Consider the following 23,051-nt stretch of genomic DNA (forward strand, 5'->3'; position numbering starts at 1 on the left):
ATCATCCATTTTATTTCTAAGCAAATGTAGAAATTATTACAAAAATACATACTGGAGCATTCTCCTAAAAATTCACAGTACACATACATAGAGTTCTTAGAAGATCTATGGAAGAGACTCTGGAAGCTGGAAGAATAGTTTCACTTCCATAGATTAGAGCCTCTGTGGCAACTAAATTTCACTGCAGCTGGACTTCAACTGAGAAATGGAAGAAGCAAATGGTCCCTATCTACACTACCTGCCTGCCTGCCCTCTGCAGCCACTCTGCCCGTGGCTTGCATCTCCCCAGCTCTGGAGTCTGAGCAGTCTCGTACCAGTATAGATGAGAGTGGGAACAGACACAGAGAAGTTCTGAGTAAGTCGTGAGCCAGTAGCAGTGTGAATTGGGCTGTTGTGAGTCGAGCGGCATCCATGGCTTGGAGGATGAACCAGCGGAGACCTGAAGGAATTTGTGGTCAAAGTGGAAAAAAAGAAAACAATACATACAACAAATTGCAAAGTTATGTTAAAATAATTTCAAGGAGCTTTAGTTAGGGGAGAGAACTTACTTTTTAATCCCTAGCATGCAAAAAATAAGTTGAAATGAAAAAAGGAACTGCTAAATATTATTTTGTTAAGATATAGTTTTAAGGGATTAGATTAATAAGTTATAAGTGTGGATAAGAAAAATAGTAAACAGAATAGTCAGAGGTATTAAGCAAGAAAAAAAAACTAAATTTGGATTTTTAATTGCTTTAAAAAGTTTGTTACTATTTTGATTACCATAGAGGTTTACATAGAATATGTAAGGGGGAGAATACACATTAAAGTGAAAAGACAAATAAAAGCTCTCATATTACCTTTAAAACTGAGGCATGAGTAGTTCTTGATATAATTATATTTTTTTCTATAAAGAAAACCAACCTAATAGCTCTTTCTATTTGAAATCTCAAGATGGGGGTACTTGAGAATATGAAAAATGACAACATGGAGAAATGCAGTGAACTGAATGGAAATAAGCAGATATACCCAGTCCAGTATTTCAGCAAACCAAGTGTATAGCTTAAAACCAGGTTATGCTGGGAACAAAACAAAGCAAGGGAACACTGCTTCTAAAAATATAGTAATAAAGCCATGTAAATAATTTTGTCAATTTCTCATGCAGAATATATTGGTCAAACTACATTCTGAATTGAAATTTTGTAAAATACAAGTTATACCGTGCAATAGACCACATATGCCTGTACAGATATACATGAACAGATATATACAGATATATACTCATATATAACATTTAAAGTTTTCAAGAAGAAATTTTGCTAAAAGGGCATCTTACATTGGAGGAGGGAGAAAGGTATATTACATAAATAAGAATCCTGGACTTTATATTAGCAATTATCTCACTGCACAGTGCCTTCATTTATACACGATGGGGAAAAAGAACCATACGTGAGTACACTGAAAAATATTTTATTCCCATTTTTTCAGAATTCAAATTAAAACAGGCCATGAACCTAACTTTTAATGGCTGTTTTTACTTTTCCTTTGCTATTCTACTGCATGCCCAGTGAATATTCCCAACAACAGTGATTTGCTATGGTTCAACCATGAGCTATCACTATTTGGCCATTATGGGCCTTAACGGGGTCTCTAGGCTAGTTTCTAAATTTATTTCTGATCTTAAAATAGGACTAATATTTCTAATTTGTTATTAGTATACATGTAAAATGTTTAATATTAACTGATAAAATCAAACATGTCATTGGTGTCTTATTTTTATACAAACAACTAACTGAGGTTTTGTTTTTGTTCTTTTACTTCTTTGCTGAAGTGACCAATGGACTAAAACCCTAAGAATCGGTGCTATAAATAGAAGCAAATACAGAAAAATTACAAGTCTCTTAGAAAGAAATTTTTTTTAAGGTAGAGAAGCGATAAATCATATTTAAAAGCACTTTCTACCATCAAAATTGGAAACACCAAAGGGATTATTTATGTTATGCATTACACTAAACATCTAAACACAAAAGTTGAACTTATAAATAGAACTAAAAAAGGTAAAATAAAATGAACATAGTAAAATGTTCAAATTATGGCATCAATTAAAGTTCATACACTGAGCACCACCATAACATACTCTTGGGGTTTTAATTCTATCAGTCTTCTTGCATGAAAAGTTCCTTACATTAACACCCTGGTAGTATTTCTAATATTAAGTCCATTTCAAAAAAACCCCACTTAGATAGGCACATAATCCAAAAAATCTTTCAGCAAATTCCTGCCTAGAATCAGCAATGTTATACAGTAAGTATCAGAATAGTTATAATCACTGAATTGTAAAATAAGCTTTGAAATAGCACCTAAATTGACTCATCAAAAATACAAAGAAGTCAGCTGAAATAAAGCAGCCAGAGTATTGGGTAATTATATACATATATATATTTTAATAATATGACTTAGGTAGTAAGATGTCTTTCAGAAAATCTTGATGAAGTCACTTAAATTCTTTCTAGTTCAAATGTTTGACAATTCAAGGTAAATGAAGAAAACAAAATTAGAGAAGGAAAAACCTGCACAATCCCAGAAGATTTACATTAATGGAACTCTTTAAGAATGCAGGCAAAACATATTCTTGCTATTATCCACAGCTCATTCTAAAATACCAACAGGTGATATAGCTTTCTGTCTCTAGTAAGTAATTTATTGAAAAGAGACCTTCAGACATCACAGCTGGAAAGCCAGACTCCTTCAGGCAGTTCAGGCAAAGCTGGAGGGTGGTAGGAGAAGGAAAGACTCAGGTCTTTACTTAAAAGAGGAAATAAAGATCTCAATCTCTCAAAAAGTTATACCTGCAATCTGACTTTCTCAGGAGCAGCAGGCAGTTCATATGTCTCTAGTATACATTTTAATCGGGCTATAAAACAAATCCTTGCTTCAAAGTGTTTACAACATTTTTTTCTCTGGTCAATGTGTCTCCAAATAAAATTAGGCAATGTATTTATTCCACGTTCCCTCTTTTGACTAGAATTTAATCCAAATAACCAAAGCCAGCAGACAGGAAATAACTCAATATAATAAGCTTAAGATAAAGAAGAAAGTCTCATTTAAATAAAGACTGTGAAGGCTTTCTCTTCAACCTCTCCTAATTGTTGGTGAACTGGGAAATGTTTTAGGTTTTCTGACTATAGAATTCTGACTACCAGATGTTCTAGAACAGGGACAATAAACTACAGACTACAGACCAAATCTATCTTTTCACCTGTTTTTGTAAATAAAATTTTATTGGAACACAGTCACAGTCATTTGTTTGCACACTGTCTATGGTTGCTTTTGCACTACAATAGCAGAGAGTTGAGTACCTGTGCTAGCAAAGCCTAAATTGTTTGCCTGTACTATCTTGCCCTTTATAGAAAAAGTCTGCCAATCTGCAATCTATAAAAATCTCTACATCAGTGGTCCTCAATGGAAAATCTATTGGTATTTAGGATGTAACAAGTCTTCATTGTGCAGGATTGTCCCATGCTATATAGGAGAGTTGGCATCTCTAGTCTCTACCCACTAAACATCAAGAGGATCCTATCCCTATCCCCCTAATCCAATCATTCTGACAGCAAAAAAAAAAATCCTATTGATAGTTACAACTACCATCTTCTTAAGAATCAATGCCCCAGATACAAATGAAGGCACATAGACAAGCTAACAGATGTGTTTTGTTTCTTCCTAGACTCTGGTGTTTTGGAGCAGCTAGAAGGAAAAGTCTGAGATGGTGGAATGGTAGCCCATAACAAACTCTGGGACCTGTTCTATAACTCTTATTGAAGTGTGCTTCAAAAATTATTGCTTTTTTCTTTCTTTGCTTTGTTTATATATTTTACAACTTAAAAAGTTGTAATATATACACATATATGTATATATATTCAAATTCTTTTAGACTGGGGGTTAGCAAACATCTTTTTTTCTTTTAGTATAACAAGTTTTATTGGAACACAGCCACACCTATTTATTTACAAATTGTCTATGGCTACTCTATCCCTACAAAATGGCAGAGTTGAGAACAGCACAAGAGATTACATGGCTTATATGCCTAAAATATTCACTATCTGACCCTTTTGCAGAAAAAGTTTGCTAACTTCTGCTTTAGGACAATGTTCTAAAGTAATCCCTATTGAAATACAATTAAATCTGTTCTTTATTTAAACTGTCTGAACTCTATAGATATTTGAGTTTGAGATTTCTGCATATCGATATTTCCTGTTTTCTAAATTATGTCACCAATAGCATCACTAGATTATCAGATATAGAGTGCAGGCATTCCCCTGATAATAAGTAAAATTCAACACAATACATAAATATTCACTTTATGTGTCTAAGGAACTGGAATACATTTAATTTTATATTTCCTAATTTGATTTTCATATTAGTCTGTACAAGTAAAACACCAGGAATTTCCAAATATTTTTAAGCTTCACATTTTGGCAATCATCTCAGATAAGACAATCACCACAGGGAAAAAACATACATTGGACAACCCTACTAAAATGTTTCAAATTCAGTAAACATATGTAAGTAAAAGATACAAAAACTTCCTCCACAAGAACAATTCATTGATTTATACTTACTCCTTCATTTCTTTGGATGGGGAATTACATGCAGGAAGGAATGCTGCTGGGCTACTTAATTTATCCAGAGTACACGCTGTTCCTATGGCTCGTACCACTAACCCAGACTCGCCCTCCAGATCAAAACACTGTAAGTACCCAACAACTGCATTTCCTCTCATTTCAAGTACTTTCAAGCCAATCTTCCTCTGCAGTTCACCTACAAAAAACGGAGAAAGCCCATTCTTCTTTATATCTTTGCATTACACACTATAAACCTAGATATGGTAGAAACAGAAAACAGTTCAAAATAATCAAGATTTTTATAATTTGAACATTCTAAAGATTATCTGTTCCAGCCTCATCCTTTCAGGGAGGTAAGATATTGTTAGCTATATTTTACAGATGTAGCAATTAAGGTTCCCTCAAGTCATACATTCTTTTACCAAATAATTATTTGTGTGTACTATTTATCCAAGATTCTTCCTTTCTTCTAAGAGTAGAGATACAGGGGTGAACAAAAAAAGATAAATTTCCAAACCTAGTGGATTTTATATACTAGAGGGAGAAACAGATAATAAACAAATAAATAAATATAAGTATTATATAACTGTATATAGCATAATGTATATTTTGTTACATACAATATGTATTTGTATTTACTTAGAAATATTACACATAGATAAAATACAAACATATTTATTAAATATATATATAACAGTATGTTTACCTATTTGTTTTCAATGTGCATACACATATAAATTTAAGTGGCAAACAAGTTCTTTGAAGCAAAAGCAATAGGGTAAGACTACCAGGAAAATGGGATAGAGGATAAAGGTAGTTATAAATTGTAAAAGGACTATGAAAAGACATTGTATAGAAGGCATTAGAGAGAGAAGGAGGTGATTTCCCCAAGTTCTAACTACAAATAAATGCCAGAGAGATGAAAACTAGACCTTAAGATTTCCTACTTCCCTATTCAGGGTTCTTTCCACCACACCACTTCATGAGCACAATTTCCTTTTACCACCTGGTTAGGAAATTCAAGCTGCTAATTCATCTTTTTTTTCTTATTAGATGAGGATAATCCATATGTGTTTATGAGGATGGGGGCATTGGCAGGACCTAGGCAATTACAGGCCCTAGCCTTATTTGTGAAATTTTAGATAATATGTCAAAGCGAGGTGAAGACTTTAAGGCAGAAAACATTCCCAGCAAACATGTAAATTATATTTTCTTTGCCAGTCCTGCCTCCTGTATTTCTAATCCATAATAAAAAGAATCTGTACAAATTTACCAGTAAGACACCAGAACAAACTTGGACATTATTACAAAATTGTGGCACTGAACTGGGGATAGTTTTACTCCAAATAATAAATGGCAGTGACTTATTTTGCTAATTAAAAGTTAGCTAGAGAAAAAAAAAACAGTTAGCTAGAGGGCAGGCAACGGTGGCTCAGTAGCAGAGTTTTCACTTGTCACAACGGAGATGCGGGTTGAATTCCCGGTGCCTGCCCAAGCCAAAAACAAAAAGAGTTAGCTAGAGTAGGAGTAACTGTCCCTTCTTTACGTTTCACTAATTTGCATTTTATATTTTTTATTTGGTTTTCACTTTATTCTATCAAAATAACTTGTGAATTAAAGCAAATATGACATTAATCCATACGATGTATGCAGGGATTAAATTCACCTAGGGTAAAGCAAAGGGTTTAAGATGAGAAGCACTGAGAGGTATGTTGGCCTCCCTTGAGAGAAGTTTTTGTTTTGTTTCATCCACTATTACTGCTTTTTAATTGCCCTTAAAGTTTTCTTTATATTCAGATCCTATCCATCATATGCAGATGAGATAGTTCATCTGCACAGTCTTCCATATTCAAGCCTCAACATATAAATTAACATATTAAATGTTCTCTTCAATGTCCACACCCATTTTCTCTACAATAGAGCCCAAGTTTCTTCTGCTCACTTTGCTCACTTACCAAACTCACGTGTATATGTGGTGGATACTGGTGGATACTACTAGTACACATAGTACATCTGTGTATTTCTTTGTGTTGTCTGTAGTAGGATGGGGATTTTTTTCTTAGCATTTATACATCAATATCACTATATTTACATAAGTGCAATCATAAAAGTGGATGCAAGAATATATAATAGTGGTTCCTCAGGAAGCTAAGTAGAGAATTGCCATATGATCCAGCAATCTCATTACTAGGTATATATTCAGAGGACCTGAAGGCAAGGACATTAACAGACATTTGCACACCAATGTTTATAGCAGCATTATTTATGATTGCCAAGAGATGGAAACAGCCCAAATGTCCATCAATGGAGAAGTGCTAAACAAGCTGTGATACATACATACAATGGAATATTATGCAGCTGTAAAACAGAATAAAGCCATGAAGCATGTAACAATGTGGATGAAACTTGAGGGTATTATGCTGAGTGAAATTAGCCAGAAACAAAAGGACAAACACTGTATGGTCTCTTTAATATGAACTAACAATTAATGAGTGAACTTGGAGAATTAAAATTAAGAACACAGGGTGGAAAAAAAAAAAAAAAAAAAAAGGAAGAGGTCCAAGATGTCGACTTAGCAAAGTGTAGAATTGAGTTCATCCTCCAAAGCAGCTAATAAATAGCCAGGAACAGTAGAGAACAACTGCTGGGGTGACATCATCAACTGGACACACAATGTACACCAGTCTGTACAAGCTGGACCAGCTGCGATCCCACCCAGAACCGTGAGATCCTCAAGCAGCAGAGGCTGGTGCCCCTTCCCCACAGGCTACTTCCCAGAGGGGAAAGGAAAGAGACTTTACTAACAACAAGGGCTTAGCTCAACCAAGCTTCAATTGTGGAATTAATTAACAAATTCTAACTACGAAAAATAGACCCCCAGCTCAGCTGAACCTAGAGTAAAAGCTGAGGTTGTTGGGTTTTGCCCCAGTGCAGAGGGGGAAGGGCTGTCAGAAAAAGGAAAAGAAAAGAAAAAACAGACTTTTTTTTTGGATCAGACAATGAAAAATACTTGAAAGGTCTGGGCCCTGAAGGACAGGAGGGGGAAGATAGGACCTCGAGATAAATAGAGCAATACCAACTTAAGTTCTTGATTGGCAAACCTAAGGAACTGAGGTCCTGCTCTGTAAAGGATTCTTTTCTTTTCTTTTTTGTGGCTGTGTTTCTACGGCTTGACTGCTCTTTGCATACAACTGCAAGGCTTCTCAGGCTCCAACTGCCCCAGGCAAGGGCGGAATTTTGAGAGGTAAAAAGGCCAATCAGACAAAAGGAAGTAATTCCCTGGAGGGTGTGCCTTCCCCAGGAGAGGGGTGGGGCCCTACCAGGTGGAATCCCTCCCTCCAGGAATTCAGTCCCCAGGGTCTGGAAAACTGAAGTGATTAAAGCCAGTCTACAACCTCTCCTCTGTCTTGACCATGTTCCAGCAGGGAGAGTCTACTGAAGTTAAAGGTACCACATGACTTTATGCTGGTGGGACCCACAGGCAGACAAGTGCCATATACTGCGTAGGATAGGAAAAACACAGAGTCTAAAGGCTTCATAGGAAAGTCTTTCAACCTCATGGGTCTCAACCTCAGGCAAAACTGATGTAGGTGACTCTTTCCTCCTGAGAGGAGGACAGTGTGGTCTGGGAAAATCTGACTGGGGTCTATAATACCAAAGCAGACCCTCCTAAGGAATTAAAAAAAAAAAAAAAAAAAAGGCATCATACAGGCAGGGCAAAAAAGAAGAAAACAACAACACAAAAATTCTGATCTGTTAAACAAAACCTAAGCTAGAGGTCTAGAATAAGCTGAACAGAATGCCAAAGAGCAGATAGACAACAAAGTCATCCAGCAAGAAAATCCTAGGTAAAAAAAGTGATAACAACCTCTAGAATGAACTAATTAAGGAAATCAAATGCCTAGAGGTGAGCAAAAAATAATGAGTCATACTACGAAAACTGAAGATATGGCCCAGTCAAAGGAACAAAACAATTCAAATGAGATATAGCAGTTGAAACAATTAATTAAGGATATTTAAACAGGAAAATTTCATCAAAAATCAAATCAATGAACTGAGGGAGGATATAAAGCACCCAAGGGATGAACAAAGAGAAGAAACTGAAAGACTGGAATAAGACTATGCATAGATTTCTCAGCAGACACTATGGAGGCAAGAAGACAATGGTATGACATATTTAATATACTAAAAGAGAAAAACTGCCAACCAAGAATTCTATATGCAGCAAAACTGTCCTTCAAAAATGAGGGGGAAATTAAAACATTCTCAGACAATCACTGAGTGAATTTGTGACCAAGAGACTGGCTCTTCAAGAAATTCTAAAGGAAGCACTAGAGACAGATAGGAAAAAACAGCAGAGACATGTGGAGAAGAGTATAGAAATGAAGACTATCAGTAATGGTAAAAAGAAGAAAAATTAGATATGATGTATAAAATCCAAAAGGGAAAACGGTAGAAGAAAGTACTACCCTTACAGTAATAACATTAAATGTTAATGGATTAAACTCTCCAATCAAAAGACATAGACTGGCAAGATGGTTTTAAAAAAAACAGGACCCATCCATATGCTGTCTTACAGGAGATGCATTTTAGAAGCAAGAAATGTTTATTCTGAAAGTGAAAGGTTGGGAAAAGATATTTCATGCAAACAACAATCAGAAAAAAGCAGGAATAGCTATACTAATATCCAACAAATTAGACTTCAAATGTAAAACAATTAAAAGAGACAACAAAGGACACTATGTATTAATAAAAGGAAGAATTGAACAAGAAGACATATCATAAATATTTATGCACCAAGCCAGAGTCCTCTAAAATACATGAGGCAAACACTAAAAAGAAAAATAGACACATTGACCATAATAGTTGGAGACTTCAATTCCCCGATCTGATCAATGGACAGAATATCTAGACAGAAGATCAATAAAGAAACAGAGAATTTGAATAATACAATAAATGAACTTAACAGACATTTATAGAACATCACACCCCAAAACAGCAGGATACATCTTTTTCTCAAGTCTCATGGATCATTCTCAAGGATAGCCCATATCCTGGGTCACAAAGCAAGTATCAATAAATTTTAAAAGACTGAAATCATGCAAAACTTTTTCTCAGAGCATAAGTGAATGAAGCTGGAAATCAATAATAGACAGAGGACCAGAAAATTCACAAATGTATGGAGGCTCAACAACACACTCTTAAACAACCAGTGGGTTAAGGAGAAATTACAAAACAAACCAGTAAATATCTCAAGGCAAACGAAAATGAAAATACAACATATTAAAATTGACAGGATGTGGCAAAGGCAGTGCCAACAGGGAAATTTATTGCCCTAAATGCCTATATCAAAGAAGGAGAAAGAGCAAAAATCAAGGAATTACCTGTTCACTTATAAGAACTAGAGAAAGAACAGCACATTAAACCCAAAGTAAACAAAAGGAAAGAAATCCTTTCCTTTACTTGTGATTGGTTTGTTGAGGTTGTCTATTTCTTCTCGAGTCAATATTGGTTGTTCATGTCTTTTTAGGCAATCCTTTTGCCTAAATCCTTTCCTTTTGATTAGAGAAGAAATAAATGAAATTGAGAACATGAAAACAATCGAAAAAAATCAACAAGACCAGAAGTTGGTTCTACGAGAAAATCAATAAGATTGATGGAAACTTAGTAAGGCTGACAAAAAGAGAGAGGATGCAAATAAATAAAATCAGAAATGGAAGAGGAGACATAACCACTGACCCCACAGATATAAAGAAGGTAATGAGAGGATACTATGAACAACTTTATGCTAACAACCTAGACAATGTAGATGAAATGGACAACTTCCTAAAAAGGCATGAACAACCAATATTGACTCGAGAAGAAACAGACAACCTCAACAAACCAATCACAGGTAAAGAAATTGATTTAGTCATAAAGAACCTCCCAAAGAAGAAAAGTTCAGGACCAGATGGCTTCACATATGAATTCTATCAAACATTCAAGAAAGAATTAGTACCAATTCTGCTCAAACTCCTCAAAAAAATTGAAGAGGAGGGAAGGCTACCTAACTTATGAAGTCAACATCACCCTCATACTAAAGCCAAACAAAGATAGTACAAGAAAAGAAAATTACAGACCAATCTCTCTAATGAATACAAAAGCAATTATCCTCAAAAAATTCTTGCAAATCAAATCCAGCAGCACATTAAAAGAATTATACAGCATGACCAAGTAGAATTCATCCCAGGAATGCAAGGATGGTTCAACATAATAAAATCAATTAATGTAATACACTATATCAACAAATCAAAGCATAAAAATCACATGATCATTTCAATTGATGCAGAAAAGGCATTTGACAAAATTTAACAACCTTTCTTATTGGAAACAATTCAAAGGATAGGAATAGAAGGGAACTTCCTTAACATGATAAAGGGAATATAAGAAAAACCCACAGCTAATATCATCTGAATGGGGAAAAATTGAAAACTTTCCCCCTAAGATCAGGAACAAGACAAGGATGTCCACTATCACCACTGTTATTCAACATTATTTTGGAAGTTCTAACCAGAGCAGTTAGACAAGAAAAAGAAATACAAGGCATCAAAATTGGAAAGGAAGAAGTAAAACTTCCACTGTTTGCAGATGATATGATTCTATATGTCAACCCCCCCGAAAAATCCACAGCAAACTACTAGAGTTAATAAATGAGTACAGCAAAGTGGCAGATTAAAACCTCACCACTCAAAAATCTGTAGTGTTTTTATACACTAGTAATGAGTAATCTGAGGGGGAAATCAAGAAAAAAATTCCATTTACAATTGCAACCAAAAGAATAAAATATTTAGGAATAAATTTAACTAAGGATACAAAAGACCTATACAAAGAAAATTATATGAAATTTCTAAAAAAAAAAAATCACAGAAGACCTAAATAAATGGAAGGGCAAGGGCATACCATGTTCATGGATTGGAAGACTAAATATAGTTAAGATGTCAATTCTTACCTAAATGGATTTATAGATTCAATGCAATACCAATTAAAATCCCAAAAACTTAATTTTCAGAAATAGAAATACCAATAACCAAATTTACCTGGAAGGGCAGGGTGCCCTGAATAGCTAAAAATATCCTGAGAAAGAAACATGAGGTCAGAGGTCTCATACTACCTGACTTTAAGGCGTATTAAGAAGCTACAGTGGTCAAAACAGCATGGTACTGGCATAAAGATAGATACACTGACCAATGGAATAGAATAGAATGTTCAGATATAGACCCTCTCTTTGATATTTGATAAGGCAGTCAAGCCAACTCACCTGAGACAGAACAGTCTCTTCAATAAATGGTGCCTGGAGAACTGGATATCCACATGCAAAAGAATGAAAGAGGATCGATATCTCACATCCTATACAAAAATTAACTCAAAATGGTACAAGGACCTAAACATTAGATCTAAGACCATAAAAATTTTAGAAGAAATTGTATAGAACTATCTTATAAATCTTATAATAGAAGGCAGTTTTCTAGATCTTACACTCAAAGCATGAGCATTGAAGAAAGAAATAGATAAATGGGAACTCTTCAAAATTAAACACTTTTGTGAAACAAAGAACTTCGTCAAGAAAGTAAAAAAACAGACTACACAATGGGAGACAATATTTGGAAACGATATATCAGATAAGGGTCTAGTATCCTGAATATATAAAGAGATTGTTCAACTCAAGAAAAAGACAAACAACCCAATTGCAAAATGGGCAAAAGACATGAACAGACACTTTTCAGAAGAGGAAATAAAAATGGCCAAAAGGCACAACTTCTATGGCTATTAGGTAAATGCAAATCAAAACCACATTTAGATATCATCTCACATCCACCAAAATGGCAATATCAATAAAACAGAAAACAACAAGTGTTGGAGAGGATATGGAGAAAGAGGCAAACTTATCCACTGAGGGAATGTAAAATGGTACAACCACTGTGGAAGGCAATTTGGCAGTTCCTCAGGAAGCTAAGTATAGAATTGCCACATGATCCGGCAATACTATTGCAAGATATTTATTCAGAGAACATGAAGGCAAGAACACAAATGGACATTTGCACACCAATGTCTATAGCAGCAATATTTACAATTGCCAAGAGATGGGAACAGGCCAAATGTTCATCAACAGATGAGTGGCTAAACAAGCTGTGGTATATACATACAATGGAATATTATGCAGCTGTAAGACAGAATAAAATCATGAAGCATGTAACAACATGGATGGACCTTGAGGATATTATGCTGAGTGAGATTAGCCATAAACAAAAGGACAAATACTGTATGGTCTCACTGATATGAACTAACATTAATGAATGAACTTGAGAATTTCAGTTAAGAACAGAGGCTATTAAGAGATAGAAATAGGGTAGATTTTGGGCAACTTGGAGCTGAATACAGATTGTGCAAAAGGACTGACTGCAAAATTCAGAAATGGATAGCACAATACAATCTGATTGGAGCACAATAACGTCAGTACGCTGAATGAAGGTGAATGTGAGAATGATAGAGGGAGGAGGGTTGGGGGCACAAATGAAACCAGAAGGAAAGACAGGCGATAAAGACTGAGATGGTATAATCTAGGAATGTCCAGAGTATACAATGATAGTGACTAAATGTACAAATTAAAAAATATTTTTGCATGAAGAAGAACAAAGGAATGTCAATATTGCAGGATGTTGAAAATAGACGGTAATTCATATTTTAAAACTTCAACTCATATGTAAGACTAAAGCAGAAAAATGTTTATTTGGTACAAAATTTATATTTTGACTAGTGCATTTCCTAATATAACTTATATGGACAGTTTAATTGAACATCATAAGTACATGGAACCTTGAATAGGGCATGAGATTTTGTAGGTTTGTCCAGAGTGATGCCCTGATAATTCCCAGAGTGCTTTCAACAGTGAATAAAAAAGTATTTGCAAAGTCCTCTTGGGGGAATCATGAGAAAGGAATAAAATTCAACTTCCCCATTTGGAGAGTCCCTGATATTCTCGCAAGCAGTGGGGACAACCAAATCAATAAGCTGAGCCCTCAATCTTGGGATTTGTTCATGAAACTTAACCCTGCAAAGGATAGGCTAAACCTACTTAAAATTAGGCCTAAGAGTCACCCCCAAGAGAAGAACCTCTTTTGTTGCTCAGATGTGGCCTCTCTCTCTCTTAGCCAACATGACAAACTTACTGCCCTCCCCCTCTCTACATGGGACATGACTCCCAGGGGTGTAAACCTCCCTGGCAACGTGAGACAGAAATCCTTCAATGTGCTGGGACTCAGCATCAAGGGACTGGGAAAGCCTTCTGGACCAAAAGGGGGAAGAGAGAAAAGAGACAAAATAAAGTTTCAGTGGCTAAGAGATTTCAAACAGAGTTGAGAGGTTATCCTGGAGGTTATTCTTATGCATTTCATAGATACATCCTTTTTAGGTTAAGGTGTATTAGAGAGGCTACAGGGAAGTGTCTGAAACTCTAGAGCTGTGTTCCAGTAGCCATATTTCTTGAAGATGAACGTATAATGATATAGCTTTTGCAATGTGACTATGTGATTGCGAAAACTTTGTGTCTGATATCCCTTTTATCTATATTGACAGATGAATAAAAAATATGGATTAAAAATAAATAATAGGGGGAACAAATGTTAAAATAAATGCAATAGGGTGGGCCAAGGTGGCTCAGTGGCAGAGCTTTTGCCTGCCATGCCAGAGACCAGGGTTTAATTCCTGGTGCTTGCTCATACTAAATAAATAAATAAATGAATAAATAAATAAATAAATAAATAAATAAGACTGAAATCCTAGTGAACAATGAAAGGGAGTGGTAAGGGTTATAGAAATAAAATGGGGGGACAAAGGTTAAAATCTTTTGAGTAGATGGAAATACTAGTGGTCAACAAGGGGGGGTAAGGGGTACAGGTACGTGTGAGTTTTTTCTTTTTATTTCTTTTTCTGGAGTGATGCAAATATTCTAAAAAATGATCATGGCGATGAATATACTACTATGTGATGATATTGTGAGTCGCTGATTATACATCATACTTGGAATGTTTATACGTTAAGAATGTTCATATTTGTATGTTTTGATTTGATAATACAAAGTAAATTAAATTTTAAAAAAGTAATAAAGAGAAAAAAAGAACAAAGGTTGTCAGGAGATAGAAACAGGGTGGAGACTGGGCAATTGGTGAAGGAATACAGATTATGCAATAGGACTGACTGTAAAAACTCAGAAATGGATAGCACAATATTACCTGATTATATCCACGGTATGGACTGATAGGTTAAAAAATAATAATAATAAGGATAAAAAATAAATAAATAATGGGGGAGATGAAGGGTAAAAATTGGATAGATTGAAATAGTGTGGGTCAATGAGAGGGAGGGATAAGGAATATGGGATGTTTGAGTTCTTACTTTTTTTCTTTATTTAATGATCATGGTGATGAATACACAACTATGTGATGATATTGTGAGCCACTGATTGTTTAATATGGTTGGACTGTATATGTGTGGATATTTCTCAGTAAAAATATTAAAAAATATTTAGGATTATTAATAAAATGACCTAACATTTATTATTAGTTAACTTCTTTTAAACAACATTTCTCTTTTGCCTTTTTGGTTAAAGCTTTCTCAATCCCATGATGCTGGGTCCTGGCTTATCCCAGGTGTTCTATCCTACGTCGCCAGGGAGACCTGGGAGTCATATCCCACGTAGAGGAGAAGGTAGTGTGTTTACCTGCCAAGATGGCTTAGAGAGAAAGGCCACATCTGAGCAGTAAGAGGTTCTCTGGGGGCAACTCTCAGGCTTAATTATAAGTGGGCTGAGCCTTTCCTTTGTAGGAATAAGTGTCATAGGGGTGAGCCCCAAGAATAAGGGCTCAGCCTACTGAATTGGTTGTCCCCAGTACTCGTGAGAATATCAGGAATTCCCCAGATGGGGACGTTGACTATTTCATCCTTTCTCCCCAGTCCCCCAAGGGGACTTTGCAAATACTTTTTTATTCTCTGCCTAAATTACTCTCAGATATATCAGGGCATCACATTAACCTGTACAAACCAACAAGAGCTCATGCCCTATTCAAGGTTTCATGTAATTACAGTGTTCAAATAAACTGACCATACAAAGTTAAATTAGATAATGTGCTACCCAAAAAACAAACTTTGCACCAAATAAATATCTCTGCCTTTGGTCTTGCACAGAGGTTGAAGTCTGAAAATATTACATCGCTAAACTTTTAAATGAAGATTTATTTTTAAGGTTTTAAAATTAAAACTATCTGTGATTTCCAATATCCAAATAAAACTTTTTAATTTTTTAGCGTCTCTTCCAAATTTTGTTCAAAAAATGCTTAAGTGTTTTATATGCTTATAATATAAAGTACATATATATATTTTTCTTTTTCTTTTCTTTTTGTATGCTGTACGGTAGTGGTCACATTTCATTCTTTTTCCATGTGAGTATCCCGTTATTGCAGCACCATTTGTTGAATTTTTATTTGTTTGTTTTTGTTGTCTTGTTTATTTTTGGGGGAAGAGCATGGGCTGAGAAGTGAACTACAGAACATACATTTTTATCTTCTGCTTTGTTTTTGTTGATCAAAAACATTTTCAGAGTCCTCATTAATATTAATTTTAAGGTTACTAAGGATTCCATTGAGCTTACTTAACTATTCTCCCTACTGTAGAAAACATTTAAAATTGATTTTGTTTTTGCTATTATAAATAAGATAGCACTATAATTAATATCTCTGGGTTTTTTCATCATTACTGAATATCCCCTTAGGATGAATTCCCTAGAACAGGAAAACCAAGTGAGACAGTTTTTTTGGCTCTTGACATATGACATGTCACTTTTTAATAGGCTTTTATCATTTAACAGTCACCAACAAATCTATGATATATCTTGACACAGGGTTATTAACATTAGGTGGATTTTACTAATTTAGAAGACATGAAATGGTACCATAAGGCTTCCTACATCTGTGTTTCTTTCAATTTTAACAAAGAATATTTTCCAAATTTCTTTGGTATTTAATTTCCAATTATGTGAACTACCTACCTATATCCCAACCCCATTTATCAGATACCTAAAAAACCGATATGATATTAGGGAAAACAACCATGCATTCCCACACACAACTTTTTTTTTTAATCTCTGCAAGTCAGGTGCCTAGGATAAACAGATTAACTAAATTGAGTCAATATGGCATTTTCCATGTTTCAAGGGTTTCATTTGCAAAACTCAAACTGAATACTTTCCATCTTTTTCTCCTGAGGCAAGTACTCACTTTTTTCTATTAAAAGCCACAGGAAGTAGTCTGACAATATCTGAAATAGGAAACACTGGATACATTTAAAGATCTTGTTTCCAGAGTATATATTCTAGCTTTTTATTATAGATTTTTAAGGGACTTTTAAGTAACTCTGATTTGTACGGTTCTTTAGTAGCTTCCAAAAATCCTAGCAGCAAATATCAATTTAATACACACATACACAAACTGATATAGAAAAGATAGACCATATTATAAAATTTTTCAAAATTAATTTTTAATTTTTTATATGAAACAAAAAACTAAGGGCTTGTAAAATCCATCACTACTTTTTAGTCCATCACCACTGAAGAATATGGAGGCAATGTTTATCCTACTATGATTTATCTTTTCCATGTTAATTATATTTCATAAAAAAATGAACAAAATTAATTTAACATTGATATTTTGAAGTTTTTAAAATTATTTTTTCATTAACATAAATATAAAAATTCATATTTCTCTAGGAATTTTTTACACTTTATATAAAGGAAGCTATGCTATAATGTACACAGCTTAACACTGCATAGCTTTATTAAATGAAAAAAGATTGATATAACTAAAGATGATAAAATATAAAAAACACTTTTGGAAAACATGAAGGGTAGAAAAATAGTTAAAAATGAAGCAAACTTCATTCATAAAAGGAATCACTAGAGCTTTAATATTAAATGGTAATTAAATATATTCTAAAAAGATCATAAAAATATTACTTAAAAGTACCACAAAGAAAAAATTACTACAAATGAGAATCCTACTTCTTAGACCTTTCCTTATATTAACTATTGCATTAATCAAGTCATTTCCTTAAGATAGTATATCATATATTCTATGCATATCTCTTCACTGTAATTTCAAAATAAACATTTCTCAAAATGGTATTTGATAGAATGGTAGTCTAGCAGATGTTTCATTCATCTGACAAATACTTATTAGGCACGTGTCATATGCACAATTACAAAGCACACTGTGCCCAATTAAGTTTAAGAAGCACCAGTTTAAACAAACTTAAACAAGTTAACTCGCTTGCAGGATCACTTAAGAGACTTTAATATATTAATATATATACTCTGAATCACCAAGGAGAAAAAAAGGTTAATTTCCAAACATGTTAGACATAATTTAAGATGTATATATTAACACAAATTGGAAAAAACTTCCACAAAACACAGGGAAATGGTGTTCTAAACAAAACAAAAACAAAAGAAGGAATTAAAATTAAATCAACTTAAACATTAATAAAATTTTTACAAGTAAGTCAATCAAGAATGAAGTTTTTTTCTTTTAATACCTGACATAAGAGAAATGAGTCTCTGTCTGGCCTCATTTGATGCCCTTGGTGTGCGAATTCGATCGATCCACTGGTATTCTGGGTCTTCATTGACCACAAGTTCTTCTACAAATCCATGAATTAACACAGCTCGATAGCACTTTGGAATAGATGTTGCTATTAAAACAAATTATCTATTATGCTCTGTTTCTCACAAGGTTAAATTCAGTTTTTCAAAAAAGTACATCTAAGTTTGTACCTTCTGGCTATATAATACAGGAATATCTTTTAAAGTGATAATCACAAAGTAATTATAATGCTAATATTTCCACTCAAACAATCTACTAAAATCCATTTTATTCTTAGAAATAATCATGTAAGCATAGTAAATATAAATTGCATTTTTATAATTTAGGAAACAGCATAGAATAAATCAGCATTCAATACAAAGTTTAAAAATCAGAAAGTCAGCTAGATGATCATAAATAAGTAGAAGGCAAATAATGAATAAAACATCCTTAATTATTGAGGATCCTTTGCAAAAACTCTTCTGTACACAAAATAATGAAGCCTCAAAAATAAAATGATTTTCTTTTTGACATAACCTGGGGGGTTATACAGTCCTGCAGTTTCTAATAATCCATGACCATATGGCCAACTAGTCTCATAGTAACTACTGTTTCCTAGACTCATCTGATATGTAGAACTCCAAATGTCACTGGATTTAAATAAAATTTATCAAATAAAAAAAAAAAAGGAGAACCTGAGAACATCTACACCAATCTAGACTCTTGAAACAGACACTGAGGATAACTCTGGACTATGAAGGGAATGTTCACCTATTCTAAGTAGCTCCTCCCCAATCCCAGATTTTTTTAATCAATGCTGAAGCCTTGAATCTATGTACTCAACTGCTTGGGAGGGCTGACCTGACTAACCCAGACTGGCTATGAGTCACGTAGATCTGTCCAATACAGACCCACATTTCATGCCAGTCCAGGATTCCCTACCCATAGAAGGCTTTCAGTGTTCCATGTTAGAATAAAATATCCTGAATTTGTCTAGTAAAAACTAAATACCATTTATTCTCATGCCAGATAAATAGTTCCTTAGACAGTAACAGCTTCTGGGAAACAGACAATTTTCTCTTTGGCATTAAAACCCAGTATAATAGCTTTTCCTTTAGCCTTCTGAAATATTAATTTGATTTTCCATATTTAACAATTATTAAATTTCCTGTTAAATGAGTAATAAAATGTATTTACTTACTGCAAAAGAATTTGACTCCACATGATGACTGCCTAAATCTATTTAAATCATTGAAGAGGTCTACTTTGACAACTACATTGATTTCCCCACGGATACCTATAAATTCAAAACAGAAAAGCAAGTTTTTATCTTAGGAAAATAATTTACAATTAAATAATCAAGTAAATAAATCTAATTAATGATTTTAAAACAATGTATCAATCGTAATAGTAATGTTACCTATGCTGCCTGATGGCTTCCATTCTGAGGCAGAATATGTATGTATTAAAGACTGAATAATTCTTATTTTTATCACAAGTTTTCATTTATTTGAAAAAAGACCAACAGTAAAGAAGTCCCATTAAAATTAGTGGTGGTGATGGTGATGATGATGATGATGATAATATTTGATGAACTTACAGATAAAGTTCTAAATGCTGTACAAGTATTATTTTATAATTCTCAGATCAACCAACAAGATAATTTGTATAGTATTACCATTACCCTTTTACAGAGGAAAAAATTAAAGTTTAGTAAAAGTTAAATGGTCTGTGCAGCATCAAACAGTAACAGAGGCAGGATTTAAAGTCAGATCTTTATGATTTCAGAGTCTACGCTCTTTCACAATTAATCTAAGAATCTGATTTAAAACAAAAGTTTTATTCATTTCAATGAATATAATATGTTAAATGAGCTAAGAAATTTCAAGAATAAGGGTTCTCAGAGCATGCTCAGATAAATAAGAATGACCCAGCCCCTATCTTTAAATATTTGCTAAATATTTTCAATTGACTGTACTGACTTCATGTCAAACTTACACTTATGGAGGAAGACATTCCATAAAAATGACTTGCTATTTTATCCACTAATATAATAGAAGCCCGTGCTGCTAACAAAGGGTCCATAAATATATTAAACAAACTATGAACAATATTTAATATATAATATTTGGAAAATGTATTCATTCATATAGCTATTGCCTTTAATTCAAACCCAAATTAATTCTCCAGGGGCCTGCTTCTTTTACTGGGAATACCACATTTGACTGGGTTTTATTTCCTGATTATAAGAAAGCATATCTACTTTGTAAAAAATATGGAAAAAGCAAAAGAGAACAAAGAAGAAAATAGAGGATTTTCACCAGAAATGAAATTATCCAGGGATAAACATTTTTTTTTTTTTTTTTTTTTTTTTAAAGGAAAGACAGAGAGAAGGAAGGAAGGATAGAAGGAAGGAAGGAAGGAAGAAAGGGAAACATTTTTAAACATTTTCTTGTTTTATTGTATTCTGTTTCTCCGTTTTTGTTACATGGGCTGGGGCCGGGAATCGAACCGAGGTCCTCCGGCATAGCAGGCAAGCACTTTGCCCGCTGAGCCACCGCGGCCCGCCTCCAGGGATAAACATTTTATAATGTACTTTGCCAGTGTGTCCAATGGTATAAAATACACGCAATTTGTTTTTAAATAAATTTGGATTCAGGTTTTATAACCTGAATTTTGCAATTCAAAATATACCATACACATTTCCTTATGCTATTAAGTGTTTTCTAAAAATATGTTCTCTTTTCTGGCTGTTTGACACTCATGGTCAAACATGAGTGTCAAACGTGTGTGTGTGTGTATATATATATATATATGCCCTTAATTATATAAGTAAACTGTTTTAATTTATTTGACCATTATACATGGTACTAAATAATAACAGCCAATAAACAATGTCTCACTAAACACTAAACTTGTACCTAAATCTCAGCAAATATCTTATTTTCATGTAATAAACTACCATTCATGGAATAGTCAGGTCAGAAAAGGAACTCAGCCAGTAAGATACAAAATTGGAAAAAGAAGCATCTGTCAATTACAAAGGGGTCTATTTGCCATTCTGAAAAGACCCTATACTTTTAGGCCAGTAGTTTTTAAACTTTTTGGTGACAACCCTTTTACAATCTTAAAAAGTATTGAGGACTTCAAGAGTTTTTACTTATGTGGTTTATATGTCTTAATATTTACCATATTAGAAATTAAAATTGAGTTATAAAAACATTTATTACTGCATTTAAAGAAATAATAATAAACCCATTACATATTAATATAAATAATAGCTATATAAAGCATATCTATTTTCAAAACAAAGAAAATTTAGTGATGAGTGTATTATATTTTCGCAAATTTGTTTAATGTCTAGCTTAATAGAACACAGATTTTCACATCTCCTCTGCATTCAATGTATAATATAATCACACATTATACAACCTCTAAAAAACTCCATTATACCCTTGTGAGAAAATGAGACTAAAAATGGCAAATGACACGAGTATTATTGAAAATAGTTCTGATCACATGGACCCTGTGAAAGAATCTCACGATCTCTTAGGTGTTCCTGGACCACATTTAGAAAACGCTGCTTCAGGCTAGGTGTGTGTGTGTGTGTGTGTGTGTGTGTGTGGCAGATAGGAAAGGCTAGGGGTGTGTGTGTGTGTGTGTGTGTGTGTGTGTGGCAGATAGGAAAGGAGCATGTAACTGGTAACAACGTTAGGAAAGAGTACCATCACTCTTTTCTTGAGGGAACATCTCAGACCAAGAGAATACTACTTTTCACTGTTTCTCTGGATGTGAAGTTGAGTCATAGCCAATGGTGGGCAAAGCTCCCAGATTTGTTTTTCCCTGAGGAGAATTGGACTAAAGCCATACTACTACAAGATTCATCCAAAGACTGTACTCGGGAGACTGAAGAAAAGATATTAATCAGCCTCCTATGATGATGCATCTGATGAAGAGCAAGTTGCAATTGTCATTAGGATTGTGTTATGTTGGTTGTGTTTATCACACTGATTCTTTTGTAGCCTTTAGTGGAAACCTATCTTTGAACTGGAGCTATATTGTGGGTTTGGCATCTATGCATGATGTCGTGCACTGCTGTGAACAAAGATGATAGCCTGTTATGGTAGCTGGATAGGATGGGAGATGGCTTGCTGCATTACTGCCTGCCTTGCATGTCAAAGGCTACTTTGTTCTTTTTTTTATTAGAGAAGTTGTAGATTTATAGAAAAGCATGCAAATAATACAGAATTCTCATATACCTCCATTACATGTTGTTTTCCCCATTTTGTAGTACTTTGTATTAGTATCATAACTTTGTTTCAATTGATGAAACAATATCATTATAATAGTACTATTAACGATAGTCTATAGTTAATATTAGGGTTCACTGTTTGTGTTGTACTGTTCTATGGTTTTCTTAAATTTTTATTCCAGTATCATATATATAACCTAAAATTTCCCCTTTTAATCACATTCAAATATATAATTCAGTTGTGTTAATTATATTCACAATGTTGTGCTACCATCCTCACCATCCATTACTAAGACTTTTCTATCACTCCAAACTGAAACTCTACCAAATAAGCATTAACTCCCCATTTCCTACTCCCATCCCAGCCCTTGTTAACCTGTATCCTAGTTTCTGACTCCATGAATTTGCTTATTCTAGTTATTCTATATAAGTGAGAACTAAATAATTTTTAATAAGAAAAATATCAATTTAATCAGTTTGAAAATGCGTTATAGAAATATGGAGTGCCAGTCCTAGATGATTTTTAAATAA

General features: G+C 33.9%; 1 protein-coding gene across 13 annotated transcripts in view; it reads right to left on the reverse strand.

Annotated features, from left to right (window-relative positions):
* Positions 1-23,051, reverse strand: part of C2CD5 (C2 calcium dependent domain containing 5) — a 204,495-nt gene that overhangs the window by 68,564 nt on the left and 112,880 nt on the right. For 8 of the 13 annotated variants that reach the window (XM_077170284.1, XM_077170273.1, XM_077170272.1 and 5 more), the window contains exons 5-7: positions 19,470-19,565; positions 18,222-18,377; positions 4,599-4,797 (exon numbers count right to left, since the gene is read on the reverse strand). In XM_077170284.1, the coding sequence (XP_077026399.1) occupies positions 4,599-4,797; positions 18,222-18,377; positions 19,470-19,565 (451 nt within the window). Of the gene's footprint in view, positions 1-314; positions 440-4,598; positions 4,798-18,221; positions 18,378-19,469; positions 19,566-23,051 lie in introns of those variants that run through there. The other 5 variants (XM_077170277.1, XM_077170275.1, XM_077170279.1 and 2 more) reach the window with 2 other exon arrangements.

This window comes from Tamandua tetradactyla, chromosome 7 (genome assembly GCF_023851605.1).
Source record: "Tamandua tetradactyla isolate mTamTet1 chromosome 7, mTamTet1.pri, whole genome shotgun sequence".
Lineage (NCBI taxonomy): Eukaryota > Metazoa > Chordata > Mammalia > Pilosa > Myrmecophagidae > Tamandua > Tamandua tetradactyla.